The sequence below is a fragment of the Malania oleifera genome, chromosome 2 (genome assembly GCF_029873635.1).
Source record: "Malania oleifera isolate guangnan ecotype guangnan chromosome 2, ASM2987363v1, whole genome shotgun sequence".
NCBI classification, from domain to species: Eukaryota; Viridiplantae; Streptophyta; class Magnoliopsida; order Santalales; family Ximeniaceae; genus Malania; species Malania oleifera.
Window position 1 is genome coordinate 100,656,869 of NC_080418.1, and position 22,289 is coordinate 100,679,157.

At 34.1% G+C, this 22,289-nt stretch overlaps 1 protein-coding gene across 8 annotated transcripts; it reads left to right on the top strand.

The window, feature by feature from the left end:
- Positions 1-805: 805 nt before the first annotated feature.
- On the top strand, positions 806-21,920 carry LOC131149637 (uncharacterized). 8 transcript variants are annotated; one of them, XM_058100260.1, is made up of 6 exons: positions 821-1,196; positions 4,459-4,516; positions 12,244-13,146; positions 16,451-16,651; positions 20,410-20,605; positions 21,464-21,920. In XM_058100260.1, exons 3-6 carry the CDS (start codon positions 12,286-12,288, stop codon positions 21,646-21,648), a joined length of 1,443 nt encoding a protein of 480 aa, XP_057956243.1. In that variant the 5' UTR covers positions 821-1,196; positions 4,459-4,516; positions 12,244-12,285; the 3' UTR covers positions 21,649-21,920. The 8 variants fall into 8 exon arrangements, with proteins under 8 accessions (XP_057956242.1, XP_057956243.1, XP_057956249.1 ...); XM_058100265.1 differs by having other exon boundaries at positions 827-1,196; positions 12,328-13,146; XM_058100261.1 differs by having other exon boundaries at positions 850-1,196; positions 12,372-13,146.
- The last annotated feature ends 369 nt before the right edge of the window (positions 21,921-22,289 follow it).

The window sequence follows — 22,289 nt, forward strand, 5'->3', positions numbered from 1 at the left end:
TTTTTACAAAAATTAAATTATAAAGTTATGATACAATTTTAAAATATTAATAATTTCATTTATAAGAAAATTACAAATTATTAATTAGCTTATTAAAAAACAAATTTTATTGGGCATTTGTAATTTTTTTAAAAAATAATTTGAAAAAAATAGCTCAATATGTAGGGTCCATTTAAATCAAAGATTTTGATTGGACAAAGGAAAATGTATAAGAAGGAAACATATTTTTTTTATTATATTTTATTTATATATCAAGCATTACTAAAATTAAAATTTAATTATGAAGATTTAAATTAATTTCTCATTAGTTTTTATAAAAAATAAATTATAAATTTATCATATAATTTTAAAATATTAATAATTTTATCTGTAGGTCAATTTTAAATTATTAATTAGCTTATTAATTAAAAAACTTATCCTGGGCAATTTCAAAAACTAAAAAAAATTAAGAAAAAAACAACTCAACTCTTGGGGTTTATCTGGTCGAAAATTTTGATTGGTGAAAGGAAAATGAAAATAAGATCTAAGCATATTTTTCATTATATTTTCTCTTTATAAAAAATATTATTAAAAATAAATTTTATTCTAATCTAATTAAGTGTTAAGAAAATAACAAATGTTAGTGATGTTTAAAATCATAATTTTGTTTATTTGAAAACATGTTTTTCATTATACTTTTCTCATACCAAATATTATTAAAATTAAAAATTTGTTCTAACATCATTTATATTTAATTTTTCTTAAATTTTAATATTATTAAAAATAGAATTTTACTTCTAATAATAATTAATAGAAAAGAGAAATAAAGGAAAATATTTTATTTCCTTTCCTTTGTAAGAAGGTTGGAAAGCTAATTCTAACCAAAGGTAGGAATCGCCTCCAACTCCCTCTCCGACTCTCCCCGATTCTCCACTCATCTCCTCTCGTTCCCGACTCTCGTCGATGCTCCCCTCACTCTCTCTCCCTCTACACTTTTCCTGCCCTTTCTCCTCTCTTTTCAGCTTCTCTTTGCAGGGATTGAGCTTCTGGTAAATCTGGTTGGAAGCGGTGTGTTCCGGGCACAGTGATTAGGGCTTTTCTTTGTTGTTTCGGGCTCTATTTGCGCTGCAGAAATCGACCAATTTGAGCGATTTGCAACTGATTTTCTTCCGTTCAGTGGCGTTTGGCTGCTGCAAGTCGTGTGTGCTGATTTGCAGGTGAAGTTTGGAATTGTAGCTTAATTCTGGGAAATACTTTCATTTTAGAATTTCAAATTCTTCCAAATATATGTGAATGTGTTGAAAATATTGGAACCAATTTAGAGCTAAAATCCTGAAACTGTCGAGGCCTTAAATTGTTCTTCAATTGTATATGCATAAAATAAATGTTCAGAGGTGGTTGCTCGAAGTCCTTGATCTTGGTCACAGCCCCTGGGTCCCTGAAGATTGCCACACCAGCCCATCCATATTACATAAAATCTTTCTCTTTCTTGTTTGAAAAAGAACTGTCCACAAGACATGCTAGAAGCGAAGAGCTAGATTTGCCAAGTTAACTGCAAATTTGTTGTTCAAATTTCCTGATGAGTTGATGTGTTTTATGATTTTTCCTTTGGTTGCAAATTAATGATTATGCTATTGGGAGATTCCTCAGGTTCCCTTTTCTTTGGTGATGAAAAGTTAATTAGTGAGCCCCTGAGAGCTAGGGATGTTTAATTACCAATTATTTTATCTCAGTAATGTTGGATGCCATTTCATTTCCCCATCAAATTTTAATATTGTCCATTATTTAGGTAGGGAGAAGAGTCAATTTCATGTCTCCACTGGTCTGTTGCTAGCTAGCTCCTTGACCCTATGTCTTGCACATTTAAGGAATCAACACCAAACAATCCAACAACCAAAAACAATAGTGCGTTTGTATGGTTAAAAAAAAAACTCATTATTCACATATTATTTGATGTTTTTGATGACTAGTTTATGTGATATTAAGTATATGCAATATTTCTCTCCTGTATTTCTCTCTAGCCAAACAGAAAATATACTGCTGAGTCACATGACAACCTCTCTAGCTTTCAGCTGATAGTACTCTTATGTTAACCGGACACCAGCAGTACTTACATGTAGATCTAGATGATCTCTTCCATGTAGATCTAGATAATCTCCTCATCCCTGGTTTCATTACGAATTCTAGAATGACAAAAACAACATTATTTTTACCTGCAAGAAAAACCAACATCAATTGATCTCTTGTAAGCAAAACCAAATCCCACAACTGGTATAAGGTAATCCAATCCCAGGATATTGATGAGGTGATCCTGCTCATACACAATGTGGTCATCAAACAAATCTTGAATATATGTTTAAATAAAATAATTTGTGATAAATATATTAACAAAGTCAGCAAGTGAGCAAGGTACTACATGTAACTAGTAATCAGGTCTGGTGGACAAAACTATTTGAGGAGTTTAGTGGAGAGATCTTGTGAATCTCAGCTCCCAAAATGGCAACTGCTGCCTTCACCTCTGAAAAATAGGACATTACTCTTTGTCACATTTTTAAACAATACCCGCATCATATCTGAATATCTTACTCGATTAATGTTTTTTTCCAAAGAAAAAAACTGAATCTCGTTCTCAAGCCTCAGGCACATTTGAGTGTTGGGCTTACGAAAGCCAAGTGACAAACTGTGTATTGTTTAGAGTAGGTTTGCTGCAATTTTTATGTACATTTCATCTTATGGGGAACTGGAAGTGAGGCACTGAAGTGATGCTACTTCTATGCCCTGAGCACCATATATTCACTTCTCGGCATGAAATGGGATAATATGAAGAACTCAATCAAGAAGCTACATAATATTCCATGTCAAAAAACATAGTTCTACTAATAGACAATATATGCCACAATAAATGTGATGTGGATTTACCATACATGGAATATAGGTGTGGAAGAAGAATATTAGTATCCCTCCTGACTTAGCGAACATGTAGTTACAACTGACAGCTACCCTTACTGGCTAGTGTGGCCTCTGCTGCAGCCTACTAATAAATTTACATGTTTACTTGCAAACAAGTTAAAAGTTAAAATAAACAATGTTTATTTTAACTTAAATAAACACGGTTTGGAAAAACCTTTGAACAAAGGTTAGGCTTAATTCTGGCATTAAAACAATCCCAACATCTGCAGGTGTATCTGTATCTTCTTTGATGCAACTTGGTGCTATATTTGAGGATGGTTAACTCAATAATATTCCAACATCCAATGGAGAGATTTATTTGAAAAGAGCTGTTTTTAACTCCTCAAGTTCAACCTGTTTTTTGAGAGGTCTACCCTTCCTTCTCCCTTTATTTGCTTCCTCCAAATTCCCTTATTTCACAATCATGCTGTCACTTCTATTCATAACTAGATCGCATATATTTCTCTAACTCTTTACACAACAACCAGAAGGAAGACCATGTGATTCTTTACCTTATGCTGAAGTAGGATTAGCCTGCTTACTTTGTGCAGTAGATAACATATGAATCACTGAGGTTTCCTTAACCTGATTTGCAGGGGTTTGAATTTTAGTCCGCTTTTCTTAGGCTTTCATATACTGGTCCTCTTACAACAGTTTTTAGTGTGACCAGAAATTTAGCAATTGGTGCATTTCATAGGTTTAGCAGACTACTCTACATCAATAGTCAATTCACTACCATCAGGCAGTCATAAGTCAAGAAAGTTAAGGAAGATCTTTACTCATATCAACTTCCACACATATTCTGGGAGATTGAAGATTCCTCATTTGTTTTGATTTTGAATCCAAATTTAATGGCTTACAAATAGCACTAAGTATTTTCATTTTTTTTTTCTGGTTGCTGCTACATCACCAGCAGGTTCAGCAATTTGCATGCTGTCTCACACCAAACTTTCTGATTAAGCCTCCCTCTCACCCATAATATTTGTCAAATGGTATATACCCTTCTCATCAGTTCCTTCATTTCTCCACTTTGGCTCCATCAAAACCATAATGGCTGCCTCTTATTAAGTAATCTAACTCCCCCTCCCACCAACCTTCCCTTTTTTAATCTTAAGGTAACTTTGCTAGCTAATTAATCAACATGCGTGATCCTAGCTACCTACGTACTAGGTAGATCATCATCTCACCATCCACTATGAGTTACATTCTCACTTAATTCATTCTATCTATATATATCAATATATATTATTTCTTGATCACCTAGAAGGAAATATTAAACCTAGAAGCTAGCTAATAGTTAAAATGAATATTTTGTGAGGCATGGCTAAATTTTGACTTTTGCCTCTCTTGGATATTGAGCTAGGTAAAGGAATAGAAGCTAGTTAAATTTTCACGCAGAAATTTATTTTGTATATGTGCAGTTTAATAATCCAAATTCATTGACTCTGCTAAAGATTTCGACGTTTTCATTATTTGGCTACACAATGGCTTACTTGTTTTTTTATCTTTTGCTACATGGCCTTTCTCTAGTGGATTCAGTTTTAACCCCAACACCATAAATCTATTTCCAGTTGATCGGCCTATAGAAGTGAGTCTCTGATTTCATTTAAATGTTCTAAAAATGCTACATTTCAGTCCAATTATGTTATTTTCCGTTTTTTCCTTGATGAGAAAGACTCTTCAATTGCATCCTTGTATTTTCTATTTGTTTGAAAAAGTATATTTTGGTCTTGTTCAGTGTTAATGTGTTATTGATTAAATTGCTGTTCACTTAATGCTTGTACTCTTTTTTTCTCCTCTTATTGGAAGACAAATTTCATATTACATAATTTTTTCTGATGGATTTATATTTATAAATTTTTATTTCGGGTGTATTTATTGCAGTTATGACACGTTTAAACATAGATCAAAACCTTTTGATTGGACAAAAGAAGTTCGCAGCAGTAGAGATACATACAAAAAACATGTAATTTATAGTATCCTAGTGGTACCTTTTTACATTTCATTTGTTATGAAGATACATGCAAAATAAAATATATAAGTGAAAGGAATATCATTGATTTCTATTTAAAAAGAAAGAACATCTATCGGCTAGCATATGTGATTGACTCAACTTGCATAGCACAACTTAGAATGAATAGGCAAGCTTTTACTAAATTATGTTTCAAACCCACAACTTGGAGAGCTACAGTGGATGGCATCAATTTTGTATCTCTCAATTCTTTCACTGCGGGGTGGCTTGAGAGAGCCCTTTGATGAAGCAGAAGTTCACCAAGCTATTAAAAATTGCGATGGGGATAAAGCAATGGACTGGATGGTTTCTCCTTGGCTTTCTTTTGAGTTAACTGGAGCCTACTCAAGCACGACATTTTATACATGTTCGAGGAGTTTCAATGATCAAGAAGATTCTCAGTTGCATCAATACCACTTTTGTCACTCTTGTTTTAAAGTAAGTCCAGGCTGTTAACACCAAGTATTTCTGCCCTATAACTTGGTGGGAAGCATTTGTAAAATCATTGCCAAAGTCCTAGTTGAGAGGTTCAAAAAAGCAATACCTAAAGTCATTGGTTAGTATCAACATGCTTTTGTGGCTAGAAGACCGATTGTGGATGCTGCCCTTATTCCTAATGAGGTGGTGGATGCCTATTTGAAAGAGGGAAAAAAGGAGAATAGTGTGCAAACTAGATATGAAGAAAGCATTTGATTGTGTCAACTAGAACTTCCTTCTTTATTTTCTTAGGAAAATAGGCTTTGGGGAGCTCTAGTGTAGTTGGATTGCTCAATGTATTAAAACCTGAGTTTGATTGACTGGTTCACTCAGTATTCAGGTTAAGCCCCCTACCCGAACAAGTGCGTTGACCAGTTGGTCCAACCAAGTCGAATTGGATGGTTTGGTCCAATTTTCCAATCTACAAAATCATACTGAAGTCTCCTCCAGTGACCAAGGGTCATCACACTTGCTTTTTAACTTCCAAGAGCTCATTCTGCAACAATTGTCTAAAATGTCCTTCATCTAGACCATAGACTCCAATAAGAATCCACTTTAAGTTATCATCTAGGTTCCTCAACATGTTGGAAACGAGAAAAAGCTCCTATAGAAAATTTTTCACTCCCCTCTTTTTCCCTTGAATGATATTATCTCGTATCTTCCAGAAATTTCCTTTGAATGTTTTTAGGTAAGCCCACTTAAGGAGAAAAAGTACTAATAATATTTATTATTCTTGCCCTAAAACCATCATAATCTTCATAATTTATCTATCCCCAACTACTTTGACCTCTACAAAACTATCCTTGAGCTTGTGTATAAAATGATGCTTGCCTTATGTTGACTTTTCCCAAGTACTTTTCACATCATCATGCCTTCTCAATTTTCTAAATTTTTTTCCTACCTACAAAGTTCATTGTGGGTAGATTATGCTAAGTCTTCTTCTTGCACACTAGCAATATATAACTATCGCCATGCTAACCTAATCCTATTCTATTGAAAACTAAATTTTACACCCACCCACACATTCAACACAGTGCAAAAACCATAGCATGACTAAAACCACTTCCAGAAATCAACACAAGTTGGCTCTATGTGATGCCCAAGCCCACCCTTTACAATTTTTTTTTTACTGCATGTGAGTTAGCTAATTTAGAACACTATTAAAAGATATTTTTATTAGCCAAGAAAGGGAGGTATTTATTTGTATCTCCAAACTATGTCAAGTCTAAATGCATTTTGGTCCAGTTTGAACAGTAATGTCATACTATATTTGGTACGATTGTTCATGTTGGCCCCAAGCCCTTGACCATCCACTGACATTGGCACATGTCATCGAAGAAAGAAATGGATATCATAAAATGGATAAGCCAGGGAGATGAAATATAAGAAAATTTGTGTTGGAACAAAGACACTTTTACAGAATCCAAGAGTTTACCAAAAAAAAAAAAAAAAAAGAAGTAAAAAGGGGAGCATAAAAAAATTTCAGATCAAAATAAAGCAAGAAATTCATAAACAAACAATAGATTAAAACGTAAAATTTGAGAAAAAAAAATACAACAAAGGAACCCTCTTCGTTTTTTTTTTTTTGGTGAGATTACACGATAGGACGAAAAAAAGCAAATATAAGAATAGTATTGATGAAGAGCATAACCGAAATATGATAAAACAATCGGATTTTGATTCCTAGTAGGGCTTTCAAGGGGAAGCCTTTTTGGAAAGGGTTCTCCATGTAAGAAAGAAATCTCGAAAAATAAAGAAACAAAAAAAAATCAAAATTAAAAATCGCAACATGTTGGGAGACAGTGGGGAAAGAGATCATACCTCGGTATAATTGGAGATTTTGATTTTGAGTGCTAAGAGCTAATGTAAAGCAACTGCATAGACGAGCTTTGGAGTTTTTGTGTGCCTTCAAAAGACAAAGAAGCTGTGAGCCGCCTTCTTTCAGTATTTGCTTAGTAGCTTAGGGGCGCTTGGTAATTCGTTAAAATAATGAGAATGAAAATATGACACAAAATGGATAAAATAATTCAAAATATAATAAAAATAAATTATAAACATAAATTTTTTTTTCTCAAAATAAACTATTTAAATAATTATGTTTATGGCAACTTCTAAACTGGAAGAAAGCAGCTCACAACTTCTTAGAAAATTATGTAAACAAAAAAATTTAAGTTGCCATAAACATATTTTAAGTTGCTATAAACATTTTTTTTTTGTTTATTCAAAGAAAGCATATTTTAAATAGTTTAGTTTAAAATATATTTAAATTTTTTAAATGTCATTTTAGTTTATGTTTATAATCTATTGAGAGAAAATAATTTAAGTTGCCATAAACATATTTATGGCTATGTTTATGGCAACTTAAGTTCTTAACTTCTAACTCGATAAATAATTTAAGTTGCCATAAACTATTTAATGTTTATTTGGAGAAAATTAATTAAATTTTCATAAACATAATTATTTAAATAGTTTATTCAGAGAAGACAAAAAAATTATGTTTATAATTTTTTTTTATTATATTTTAAATTATTTCATCCATCTTGTGTTGTATTTTCATTTTCATGATTTTAACGAATTATCAAACGCCCCTAAGTTGCTAAGCAAATACTGGAAGGCATGCAAAAACTCCAAAGCTTGTTTGTGTAGTTGCTTTCCTTTAGCTCTTAACGCTTGAAATCAAAATCTCCAATTCTATTGAGATATGATTGCTTTCCCCACTCTCTCTCAAAATGTTGGAATCTTTAATTTTGATTTTGTTTTGTTTTTTTTTTTTTTTTTTTTGTTTTTTTTTTCGAGATCTTCTTTCTTACGGGGAGAATCCTTTCTAGAAAGGCTTCCCCTTGGAAGCCCTAATAGGAAGCAAAATACAATTGTTTTTCCATATTTCGGTTATGTTCTTCATTAATATTGTTCTTATATTTGCTTTTCTTCTGTCCTATCATGTGTAGTCTCACCAAAAGAAGCGAAGAGGGTTCTTTTGTTGTTTTTGTTTTCTCGAATTTTACGTTTTAGTCTATTGTTTGTTTATGAATTTTTTGCTTAGTTTCAATCTGAATTTTTTTTTTTTATGTTCCCCTTTTTACTTCTATTTGTTTTGTTAAACTCTTGGATTTCTTTTGTAATAACATCTTCATTCTGACACAAATTTTCTTATATTTCGTCTCCTTGGCTTATCCATTTTATGATATCCATTTCTGCCTTTGATTACATGTGCTGATGTCAGTGGATGGTCAAGGACTTCGGGCCAACATGAAAGCCTACCTAATATAGTATGATATTAATGTTCAGACCAGACTAAAATGCATTTAGATTTGAAATAGTTTGGAGATACAAATAAATACCGCCCCTTCTTGGCTAATTAAAAATATCTCTTAATAGTTTACTGAATTAGCTTACGCACAGGCAGTAAAAAAAAGGTTGGAAAGGATGGGCTTGGGCATCACATAGAGCCAGCTTGTGTTGATTTCTGGAAGTGGTGTCAATCATGCTATGGTTTTTACACTGTGTTGAATGTGGGTGGGTGTAAAATTTAGTTTTCAATAGAATATGATTAGCTTGGAGATAGTTACATATTGCTAGTGTCTAGAAGAAGACTCAGCATAATTTGTCGACAATGAACTTAGCAGGTAGGGAAAAAATTCAGAAAATTGAAAAGGCATGATGATGCGACAAGTACTTGGTAAAAGTAAACATAAGACAAGCATCATTTTAGACAGAAGCTCAAGGATAGTGTTGTAGATGTCAAAGTATTTGGGGATAGATATAAATTATGAAGATTATGATGGTTTTAGGGCAAGAATAATGAATATTATTAGTGCTTTTGCTAAGTAGGCTTACCTAAAAACATTCAAAGGAAATTTCGAGAAGACATGGGATAATATCATTCAAAGGAAAGAGAGGGGAGTGAAAATTTTTCTATAGAAGCTTTTTCTCGTTTCCGACATGTTGAGGAACCTAGAGGGTAACTTGAAGTGGATTCTTATTGTTATTGGAGTCTATGGTCTAGATGAAGGACAATTTAGATATCTATTGCAAAATGAGCTCTTGGAAGTTAAAAAGCAAGTGCGATGGCCCTTGGGTCATTGGATGAGACTTTAGTATGATTTTGTAGATTGGAAAATTGGACTAGACCATCTGGTACAACTTGGTTGGACCAAATTGATGAACTCATTGGGTCTGGTAGGGGGCTTAAATTGGATTTTGAGTAAATCAGTGTCAACCCGATCAAACTCAGGTTTTAATACATTGAGCAATCCAACTACACCAGAGCTCCCCAAAGCCTATTTTCCTAAGGAGATATAGAAGGAAGTTCTAGTTGACACGATCAAATGCTTTCTCCATATATAGTTTGCACATTATTCGCCTTTTTCCCTCCTTCAGAAGGGCATCCACCACCTCGTTAGCAAAAAGGGCAGCATCCACAATCTGTTTTCTAGCCACAAAAGCACGTTGATATTGATCAATGACTTTCGGTATTGCTTTTATGAACCTCTCAACTTGGACTTTGGCAATGATTTTATAAATGCTTCCCACCAAGTTAATAGGGCGGAAATACTTGGTGTTAAAAGCCTGGACTTTCTTTAGAACAAGAGTGACAAAAGTGGTACCGACAAATATTCTTGATCTATGAAACTCCTTGAAAATGTCGTGATTGAGTAGTCTCTAGTTAACTCGAAAGAAGGCCAAGGAGAAACCATCTAGTCCAGGTGCTTTATCCCCAGTGCAATTTTTAATAGCTTGGAGGACTTCTGCTTCATCAAAGGGTCTATCAAGCCACACCGCAGTGAGAGAATTGAGAGATATGAAATTGATGCGATTCATTGTATGCCTAAGTCATGAGTTTAGTGCAAAGGTCTTTATAAAAACCATAAATACCTTTCCTAAAATCCTCTTCCTTGGTTAAGGTGATTTCCCCAATTTCAATGCTAGATGAGGTGTTACTTCTACGATGAGCATTTGTTATTCGACGAAAGAATTTTGTATTACGGTCCCCCTCCTTGAGCCATGAGGCTTTGGATTCTTGCCTCCAAGATATTTCTTCAAGGTTAATAACCTCGTTTAGTTCCTTCTTAAGCATAGCTAGCTTGGTTCTCTGTTCATCATCAAGACCTTGGATTATATCTTGCTCATCAAGCTCTTCGACGCCATTAAGAATAATAGGGTTGTGGATGAAGGGGTTTGTCTTCGAGCAGCATCATGCTAATTTTCTTGACTTTTAATCATATTAGAACAAATTTATATTTTTAATAGTATTTACTATTTAATTTCAAGAGAAAATATAATAGAAAATGAGTTGTTTTCTTATTTTTCTTTCCTTTCCCCAAACATAATGTTCGATCCAAATGGACCATTAATGAAATTCTGTTTACTGACCCAAAAACACACACAAAAAAAAAAAAAAAAAAAAAAAGAGAAAAGAAAAAGAAAATTTTCCATAAAAGCAAATTTAAATGGTAATTGGTAATAAATATATAAGCATCCACCATAAGAGTGTTATGTAGTATTATAATTAAGGGGATGTGTGCAGGGTACAAATAAAGAAACAAAAATGAATTATAGGGACTTACGGCATGGTTGCCATTGTTACTTCTTTCCCAGATGCTGTTTCTAGTTGCTTTGAGGGATTTGAATTGTAGCATGTTCACTCTAAAGTATGGTGTTAAATAACGGCTGCGGCGTTACGTAATGGTTTTTTGGGTTACCGATATCGTTACATACTGTGAAATCGGTGTGAAGAAAAATCACGGCCGTTACGGACTGCGACTGTTACATAAAGGCCGCTATGGCCGTTATGTAACCGCTACAGGACTGTTACACCAAAAAAATATTTTATTTTTTACTTTTTCTTCTCACTTTTTTCCCTCTCTTTCATATATCATTCTCAATATACCAAGTGACAAGAGGGGGAAAAGATTATGAAGAGGATGGCAATGATACAAAATTTACTATTTCTTTAAATAATCACAATAGATGCATTAATTAACAATTTGAAAACACTTGTTAGGAAAATATTTTATTTTGATAATATTAGTAATGCGATATTTATGTTCTATATTTTTCAACTTCAACCTTCTTTCTTTTCTAGTTATTTTATACTTGTATTATTCGTATGTCTTATGTGTCTAATAGATTAATGCAGTGTATAATGTATTTTGTTTTGTTAATTAATTTAGCACACATAAGAATTTATCATAGATAAGAACAATGAGAAGTATAAATACGCACACACATGTAATTTTTTTATCAATTGTGGTTTAAAACAAATGTAAACTTGTTGCCCTTACCAAATAACTTAGTTACTCGAACTAAAGGATCCAAAATACACTAAAACTCTTTCTAAGAAGGGCTAAAAGCTTAAAATATGTGAGTACGCTAATTTGCACAAGGTTGTGTGTGCTTCAAAGAAATTCACGGCCGTTACACCCGCTTCCCGTTATGTAACATCCACTACTCCCGCTTCCCATTACACCCGTTACCGTTACCGTTACCGTTACGTTAGGCTACCTGCTACCGCGATTTAAAACCATGCTCTAAAGCAACCTTACTTCTATTTTGGAGCTTGTGGTTGCCTGTTCTAGATGAAATACTAAACATGCTAGGCCACCTTGGTGGCATTAATCATTTTTTCTTAGGTGATTTGTTAAATAGTTATTATTTGGAAATTTTTGACTCTGTTTTCAGTTACCTATTGACTTGACTTGACTCGACCAATTTGACAAGTACAAAAGACATTGCTCACTGTAATCAACTGCTTTAGTTTCTTCTCAATTTGGAACTTAATTTTTATGCTTCATTAAGATTTTGATTGTGACCTGTTTTAACTGCAGTACAACTTTTTGCTGCATTCAATATTAACTCTGTGGTAGCTCATGGCAACATCTGATGGTGTTTCATACTCTTCACTTTCTAAGCTAAAAAGGGATAATGATAAGTTCCAGTATGATGATGACTATAGTGATTCAGTCTGGGCTTTGGCAGAAAGCAGGATGACCACCCCCTCAGGTTCAAAGGCCTTGACGCAGGATCAACCATACCAATTTTCTGTTGAATCTGAAGATTTTCTGGATGGAGGATATGATTCAAGTGAGGAACCTTGTGATCTGGTGCAATATAATAGGCCGCCAGAGGTGAACTTGAAAAATGTGTTGAGTGGGATATTTGCAATTCTAACTGGTTGGAATAAAACATCTACTGATACTGGAGATCTGCAGTACTCTGGTTCTAATGTTTCATTTCTTGGGTCTGGAAAGAATGGAGACAGTGTCTTGACTTCCTCTGTTTACATACCAAGTGCCCCTCCACTTCTTGAGCCAAGTGGGATAAACTATGGAGCTTACAAAGAGGTTTTGGAGGCTGATCCTCCGGAGTGGATTCCAGACAGTTTCGCTACAGTTTGCATGCAGTGCACTGCTCCATTCACAGCCCTTACCTGCGGCAGACATCATTGTCGCTTTTGTGGAGGGATATTCTGTAGAGCATGTTCAAAGGGGAGGTGCCTATTACCTGTTAAGTTTAGAGAAAGAAATCCACAGAGAGTGTGTGATGCTTGCTATGATAGGCTTGATCCCTTACAAGGAATCCTGATTAACACCATCAGTAATGCTGCACAGGTTGCTAAGCATGATGTAATGGATTGGACTTGTACTAGAGGGTGGCTGAATCTTCCAGTTGGCTTGTCAATGGAACATGAGATATACAAATCATGTAATACATTGAAGAGTTATTGCCAGGTAAAATTATGCTCAGCAAACTTCTATTTTCAAAATTGACATGTTATATTACTTTAAATAATATGTTTATTCTCTTGCTCTAAGTTCTAGTTAGAAATTAGATAAACCATGTCTTCTGGTTTTGTTACTGATTTAAGTCTAGGGGCAAATCCACATAGGGCTTTGAGCAGGCCATAATCACACATTGACACTTGCGTGCCTATCCACTTGCACACCTCCAAACAAGCCTGTTAACCATAATTATATAGATTAGATTAGCAACTTGGAATATAGGGACACTTATGGGTAAAAGCATGGAAATTGTGGACACAATGATTAGAAGAATAATCAATATAATTTGTCTTAAAGAAACTAAGTGGGTGGGGGAGAAAGCTAGAGAAATTGATAAATTAGGATTTAAACTTTGGTACACTGGAAAAGAAAAACATAAGAATGAAGTACGAATTATTGTAGACAAAAACTTAAAAGATAGCGTTGTTGATGTAAACATAGTAGGAAATAGAATTATAAAAATCAAGATGGTATTGGGCCAAGAGATAATAAATATCATTAGTGTTTATGCTCCTCAAGTAGGCTTAGCAGAAAATCTTAAGAGACAATTTTTGGAAGATATGGATAGTATTATACAAGGCATACCAGGGACTGAGAATTTTTATAGGAGGAGATCTGAATGGACATGTTGGAAGAGATAACAAAAGTTATGAGAGGATACATAGAGGATATGAATATGGAGACAAAAATAAGCCTGGGGAGATGATCTTAGACTTCGCTACGTCATATAATTTTAGTGCAATGAATACTTGCTTTAAGAAGAGAGAAGAACACTTAATAACTTTTAAAAGTGGACAAAATAGAAATCAGATAGATTTTTTTTTTAACTAGGAGGGTAGATCGCTTATCATGCAAGGATTGTAAAGTTATTCCAGATGAAAGCCTAACCACACAACATAGAGTCTTAGTGTTAGATATATGTATTAAAAAATGGAAGAAAAATGATAAAATAAACTAGTGTAAGAGAACTAGGTGGTGAAACCTAAAGTGAGAAAATATAATAAAATTTAAAGATAAAATGATTAGAGATGGGGATTGGACTATAGTGGATGGGATAGATACAAATACTCTTTGGAGTGGATTAACTAGCTCTATTAAAAAGATAGCAAAGGAGATTTTAGGTGAATCAAGGGGAAGATTCTCAAATAGTAAAGAAAATTGGTGGTGGGATAAAAATCAAAAGGCCGTAAAGACAAAAAGAATTTAGTATAAAACATGATAAAAATGAAACATGGATAACTTTGAGAAGTATAAGGAGGTGAGAAAAGATGCAAAAAGACTGTTAGTGAAGCTAAATATAGATCATTTAATAGTTTGTATGTAGATTAGATACAAAAGAAGGGGAAAGAGATATATTTAAACTTGCTTAAGTTAGAGAAAGGAAGAGTAAGGACTTAGGAAATGTAAAAGTATAAAAAGTGAGGATGATATTGTCTTGGTTAAGGACGAAGACATTAAAGAAAGATGACTAGAAGGCTTAAACTTATATTTGCCAAATGAACAAAAGACTAAAAATATGAGATTTATTCGTAAAATTAGAGTTAGTGAAGTTTAGTTTGCATTAAAAAAGATGAAAAATGGGAAAGTTATAGGACCGGATTATATCCCAATTGAAGTTTGAAAATGTTTAGGTGATAACGGAATTATATGGTTAACTAATTTTTTTAATATAATTATAAAAACTAAGAAAATGCTAGATGAATGGAGGAAAAACATTCTAATACCTATATACAAAAATAAAGGAGATATTCGAAATTGTAATAACTATCGTGGAATTAAACTTACGAGTCATACGATGAAATTATGAGAAAGGGTAGTTGAACAAAGATTAAGGTTAGAAATGAAGGTATCAGAAAATCAATTTGGTTTTATGCTTGGGAGATCTACCATAGAAGCAATATATCTTTTAATAATATTAATGGAAAAGTTTAGGGAAAAGAAGAGGGACTTGCATATGGTATTTATTGACATAGAGAAAACATATGATAAAATACCTTGGGAAGTTCTAGGTGGGTTTTAGAAAAAAAAAAGGTGTATGTAGTAGGTATACTGATGTCATTAAGGATATGTACGATGGAGTAATAACTAGTGTAAGCACTACAGATGGATAGATGGAGAAACTAGAGAATTTCCAATCACCATAGGGGTACATCAAAGATATGCTTTGAGCCCTTATCTTCTTGCTTTAGTGATGGACCAACTAGCTAAGAGTATTCAAAATGAGGTTCCATGGTGTATGTTGTTTGTAGATGATATTATATTAATTGATGAAACTAGGGGGGAGTAGAGGCTGAATTAGAATTATGGAATGGAGAGAAGTTTTGGAATCTAGAGGCCTTAGGATAAGTAGAAAAAAGACAGAATATATTGAATGTAATTTTAGTAATAATAGGAGGAATATTGGAGACAAAGTTAAACTTGATGATGAAGAAATAAATAGAACGTGTAGATTTTGATACCTTGGATCTATTATGTAAGCTGAATGAGAAATTGAAGATGATGTAATGCATAGAGTTAAAGCAAGTTGGGTAAAATGGAGTAGTGCTTCAAGAGTGTGCTTTGTGATCGTAGAATACCCTTAAAAGGGAAATTTTTTAGGATGGCTATAAGGCTAGCTATGTTATATGGATCAGAATGTTTGGTGATGAAGAAACAGAATATCCAAAAAGTAAAAGTTACTGAGATGAGAATGCTTAGATGGATAAGTGGTATAACGTTGAACGATAAATTAAGGAATGAACATATTCGCGGCAAGTTAGGTATAGCTCCCATAGAAGATAAGATAAGGGAGGGACGACTCAGATGGTATGAGCACTTGCAACGTAGGCCACATAGTGCGTCAGTGAGGAAAAGTGAGTTAGTTACTGTGGGAGGCAATAGAAGGGGTAGGGGTAGACCTAAAATAACTTGGAAGGAGATAGTGAGTAAGGATTTAGTAGCAGCCCTAAATCTGTCAAAAGAAATGGTCCATGATTGCATAAATTGGTGGAAAATGATTCATATAGCCGACCCCACCTAGTGGGATTTAAGGTTTGGTTTTGTTGTAGTCTGTGTTGACCGAAACTGGCAACTTTAAAAATGATACTTTGATTGCTTGTATCTTCAATTATTAATATTCTGGCATTGAATTCTTCTGTTTGAATGGACAGTTATGCTGGGCGGCCTTTTGTGCTAAGTATGAATCCTATTAAGAAACAAGAAAATGTAGTTTTTTTTTAACTGACAGTTATAGAAGTTCCCTTGAAATGGACAGGTGGCTAGGTTGAACCCTGAGAAATCCATACCTTCAGCAGTTTTGAAAGGAGCCAAGGGTTTGGCAATATTAACTGTTGCTAAAGCTGGAATGCTGGTTGCTTACAAACTTGGTACTGGTTTGGTTGTTGCACGAAGAGCAGATGGATCATGGTCTGCACCGTCAGCTATATTTTCTATTGGTTTAGGATGGGGTGCTCAGGTAAGCATACTAGCTTAATATGCCACACTTTTCTATTTAAAGAATAAAATCTTTCCATTCTTATTGCTACATTCACATACTTTTATTTTTAAACTTAAATTTATTTTCCTTATAATTTTTTTGATAGAGGAAAAGATAATATTAGGAGAGAAAGCAAAGAGATCTTTGTTGTCATTTTTAAAGTAAGAACTAAGAAATACAGAGAGAAGGTAGATTTTAGGCTAGAGAACTGTAGAAAATGGAAAGATGCGGCACTGTTTTAATCATTTTTTTTTAAAAAATATTTTGGTGGGATGTAACTTTTTGATGATGAATATGTTAAAATTATTTGAGAAATATGCATCTATTTTTGGGAAGAAGTTTGGACTGGACTTCTTGATTAAATGAGCTCTACATGTATAGCATGTAGTAAGTAGTTTGAAACAGGGAAAGTTTATGATATTGAACTTTATGGCACTCATATCGCACAGGATTGTTATCTCACATAAAAGATCTATCATATGTTGAATTTTACGATATGACACATAAAAAATCTATGATATGGTGAAATTTATGATCTGACAGTTATTTTTCAGTTATATTTCATTAAAATTAATGTCTCTATGGACATCATAATTCATATCATTGTTTTGTATTTATCTTAGACAAGAAGAAATGCATATATTTTATGCTTCTTGACATTTCCCTAGTAGATCATTGGTTGCTTAACTTCTCAAATTTATGCATTGTCATGTGGGTTAGAGTAGTGATCTTTAACTTATCATATTTGGTCTTCTTTATGAATCCATATACATCTTAATTCTTAATGCATGCTTCTCCTATTTTTACCATTTCCCAGTCTCAAAATTTTATATTCCCATTCATTTTCTCCAAAGCTTCCATCTTTTGGCAGGTTAAAGTCTCTGAAGTTGCTATACAATATTTGGCCTTATGATTTAGTGCTGAATTAACTGATAGGCCATTTGTATGTGTGTGAACCCATCATACATCATTTTTCATTTTTTGATAGGAAAATAATTTTATTAAAGGAACAAAGGATGTAGAAAGCAGAGGATCAATAATCCACACATTAAAGAAAAAATGATAGTACAAAAGGATGCATCAATAATCAATATAACAGAGCCTCAGTCATTCTGAATATGACACAATGGTACTGCAGGTAAAGCACCAGCCAGTGATGCCCAAAAACAGGCATAGAAAGACCACTCTCTCCCAAAGTGAACACCCTAGGAAGGTTTTACCCTGAAAATTTTCAAATTCTTTTCTAGGGTTGTAATTGGTTTGGTTCAGTTTGGTTTCACCCAAAACTGATAACTGCTTTTCAAATTTGTAAAAATCAAAATGGTTTGGTTATTTTTCAGTTTTTATAATCTTTAAACTAGTCTAAAAAAAAATTTAAATATCAAATGCTTGATCCAATCAATATGTTATCTTTGTTGGGCCCCTATAAGGACCTGATGCACCCAAGAGGAATAATTGGGTAGCCTGAGTCTGGTTCAAAGGGATGGTACTGGTATTAATTTGTACGAGGGGAGAAAGCATTTATAAACAGAAAATGCAAATTAATATTTATATTTCAGTTATTTGGTTAGTTTTCCTTGCAAAACAGGGAAACTAATTTTTAAAAAAAATAAAAAACTGATACTGAAAGCTGAACTGAAACATAAAACGGTTCAGTTTTGTTCTGGTTCTGAGTTTTCAGTAAATTTTGGACTCCCCTATTCCTTTCTAACTGGATGCACCACACTATGGCCATTAAAGCTCAAAAGCATAAAATTCTAACATCTTTCCTTCTGCCAAGCCTCTAAATCTGATAAGAAATATCTCTTCCACAGTGCACGCACTAACCCAACATTTACCCTCAGCTTCTCTTTCCCTTCCATCTTCAGATTTGCGAGCAACAAAGATGCCCTTATTGGCCAACACTTGGGAGTTCACCAGTCAAGGAATTATTTGGAATATTGCTTTGAATAGAAATGCTTTTGATTGGGAACTTGATATTCTTACGGATTTTTGCAGCAGTCTCTACAAGTCTCATTGTCAGGCCAGTTCTGATGAGCCCAAATGGGTTTCGAGTAAAGCTGGGAACTTCACTGTCAGCTCTTTCTATAAACACCTTACTTCCTGGCTGGGAGCAGCACTAACTTCCGTTGGAAGCTGATTCGGAAAAAGGAAACCCCTTCAGGGGTTGCCTTTTTATCATGGGAATCTACTCTTGGAAAAATACTTAATATAGACAATCTTTAGAAAAAAGGTCTCCCTCTTGTCAATAGATGCTTTTTTGGTTTGGAGCAGGAGGAATCGGTTGATCACGTACTCCTGCATTGTTCATGGACCAAGAAATTGTGGAGCTTAGCCATCTCCATTTTAAATCAGAAATGGGTCACTGCAATTGCAATGGAAGGTGAACTGTGGGCTTGGGAGGGGATCTCAGATCTAAAAAGAGAGAAGATCTCTTTGCTATTTGCTGGGCCATGCGGAGAGAAAGGAATAGAACAGAATTTCAAGGAATTTCTCTCCTATTCAAGCTGTCATGGAACATTGGATTGCTGTGATCTCTAGCTGGCATTCTGAGCTAGTTGAAAGGGACCCCTTTGTAATTTTCTTGATACTTTTCAGTAAGGGGTGTTGCTTTCTCATTGTTTCTTTGTACTTGAGTGGCATCCCCTTGATGCCTTTTTTAATATAATTTCTCTTTGCTGAGAAAAATAAAGATAATTCCATAATATCCAAGTAAAAGAATAACGCAGAATTAGTTTGAGCAGCAGTCTTTCTATTCTGCTTGCACAACACACAAAGATCAGGTGATAAAGCCTGATTAGGCCGCTGATTCTGCAAACAGTCATTAGTATTTAACTTGTTTATATCAATGCACCAAACAAAAGCTTTAAACATTAGAAGAACCTTGGCCTCCCCAATAGATTATTCAAGAGGGAAGGACAATCAGTTGGTACACAAGGTAACGGTCAAAATGCCAAATTCTTATCCTGGGAAAAAGAATCAAGAATTGAACTTGAGGCACTGAATTCATCCAGCTCCCTATTATTGAGAATTGAGATTCAAGTACTACGAAAAGGAAAAGAAGATTCTGAGAAAGGTTAGTGTCGATGATAGAAATGTAGAATAGGAGCATCATGAATTTTTGAAAGCACTATAAACAAGAAAGGGGTCTATCCCCTGTCTGATAGAGATTTCCAAAGACTAGCATGAGAAATACTCCCCTTTCCCCTCCCTCCCCTCAACTTTGGTGTCCAAACCATTCCTATGGAGTCCATATTTACTCTTAATAACCTTTTTCATTCAACCTCTAAAGGAAAATGCCATGACCATGTACCCCCTAAAGAGATGTTCTTAAACAGTAAACTCTCTATCCCCAAATCTGCTTTAGATTTAGGCTTCCTGACGGTGTCCCAAATCATTATGTTCTTTCATTATTGTTGTCATTGATTATGCCATGGGATAGGCTTCCCTTTGTGCCTCGTTTCAGCTGTTGGGGGGATCTTTGAGAGAGATAATCTCTAGATTGTCCCATAAGGGAAGGCAAGTGAAATCATGAAGTCATATTGTCACGAATCATTATCCAAGTCTTCTTCTGAGTGTCATATCTGGCTCATGGTTCATTAATTGTTTCACGATTCATTTGTTTGATTTGCTTGTTCAACTTAGTTTTTCCCTGCATAGGCTTAAACAGTTTTGGCAGGAGCTCTAAGTTTTCTGTTAGAAGTAAAACTTTTATATTTCCTTGTTATATTGCACAGGTTGGGGGTGAGCTCCTGGACTACATAATTGTGCTTCATGATTCTAGAGCTGTGAAGACATTTAGCAGTCGCATGCATTTTTCTTTTGGGGCTGGCTGCAGTGCTGCAGCAGGACCTGTTGGGAGAGTGTTGGAAGCGGACCTTCGTGCCGGAGATAAGGGTTCTGGCATGTGCTATACTTACAGTTGTAGCAAAGGTATGGTATCTTGGCTGAAATTTACTGTTTTGTGAATTATTAGGAATTAGAACCTTCCACTTATAACTTGTGATTGTGCGGATCTCTTAGATGGATCAGTATATTGAAAATGATTTCTATAGTCAGCAGGGTACAAAAATGAAGTATGTATGGTTATTTATTTATTTAGTATCTGCTAGTAATGAGTTCATAATTTTACCAGTTGCTAAACTCTGATATAATATCTTCTATTTTCAATAATTTGGATCCAACAGTGAAATAGTCAAAATTCTTGACCTCGTGGGTTCATTTTCTAAAAGCAGCTGACTGTCATTCCATTTGTCTGATTGATTGACAAATTTCTAAAGCCCAGATAGATAATGCAGAAGTTGAGAACATAGATCTTGAACTTCAGATGGTAGAAATTAATGGAATAATAACAGTCCCCTCTTAATGAGACTAATCAGACTTTGGTTGAGATACTCAAAACTTGTTTAGGTTTTCCAAAGTCATTTGTGCCTATTCCTCAAAAAGCTAAGGGCCTTTTTGGTATCATTATTGTTTTCTGTTTTCTACTTTTGTTTTTACATAGTAAAGAAACAAATTATAAAAACGAGTTTGTTTATGTTGTCATTTTTCTGTTTGTATTGTTGGTTTTCAGTTGTTTGCAAAAAAAAATTCTATACAAGATTTAATGGGTTTTAGTTCTTTTGGATTAAACCATTCATTTATACACTGCAAAATAAAAAACAAAATGATCATATGAATTTAAATATAAAAAAACATACAGAAATTTCAAAAAATAATGAATAAAGTCGATTACAAAATATTTTTTACTATTTTTTATTTTTTGACAGATTTCTGAAACTGGTGGAACAGGTGCATTCGTTGGTGTCTCACTGGAAGGGAATATTGTTGCGACAAGGATGGATACTAATCTACGCTTCTACGGTGATCCTTACCTCACAACATCTGACATTCTTCTCGGTCCCGTAGACAGGCCAAAAGCGGCTGCACCCTTGTACGCTGCGCTCAACGACCTCTGCTGTAAACTAAGATGCTAAGCTGTGTACAGGAGGATGTCATCTCTTGTGAATATACCCTTCAAAAAATTCCCAGTGTAGTCTACTCAATTGTTGGTATTGACTGTACAGTATGTTTATGCAAAAGTTGATTATTGATATTGTCATCTTCCTCCAAGGAAACCCACACCTTTTCTTTTTCCATTGCCATGTATTTGTTCGTTCTTTCTTTTAGCTGTATACGTGGGCGATGGAATGATAATTGATAATTGATAATGAGCACTTAATAATGAACCAACCTGTATGCTTGTGAAGTGGCTTTTTCTGTTGTGAAATTGCTTGTACTTGCTGTAGGCGTTTGTTCTCTTTGTTTCTTTTAAATAGTTTTCTTGTGTACCTATGCATATTTCTTCAGATTGTAATTGAACTCTCCCCGAAGCCATTTGTTTGTAAGACGCAAGAAAATTTTGGGTCTCAAATACTTGTTTATATTCAGGCTGTGTTTGGTACAGATTATTCTAAATTTAATGCTCTTGAGTCACTTTGGATGGCATTTCAAGAATATTCTATGTTATTTTAATAGGATTATTCGAATACCAGTAATAATAATAATATTAGACATACTCTTGGTCCGCATTTTAGCATATAATAATAAGAATAACGGTAATAAATTAATAATGTAA

Coding starts and splice junctions, on each gene's coding strand:
- LOC131149637 (XM_058100259.1), top strand. CDS start 12,286: ATGGCAACATCTGATGGTGTTTCATACTCTTCACTTTCTAAGCTAAAA. Junction 13,147..16,450: donor CATTGAAGAGTTATTGCCAG/GTAAAATTATGC, acceptor TGAAATGGACAG/GTGGCTAGGTTGAACCCTGA. Junction 16,652..20,409: donor GTTTAGGATGGGGTGCTCAG/GTAAGCATACTA, acceptor TATATTGCACAG/GTTGGGGGTGAGCTCCTGGA.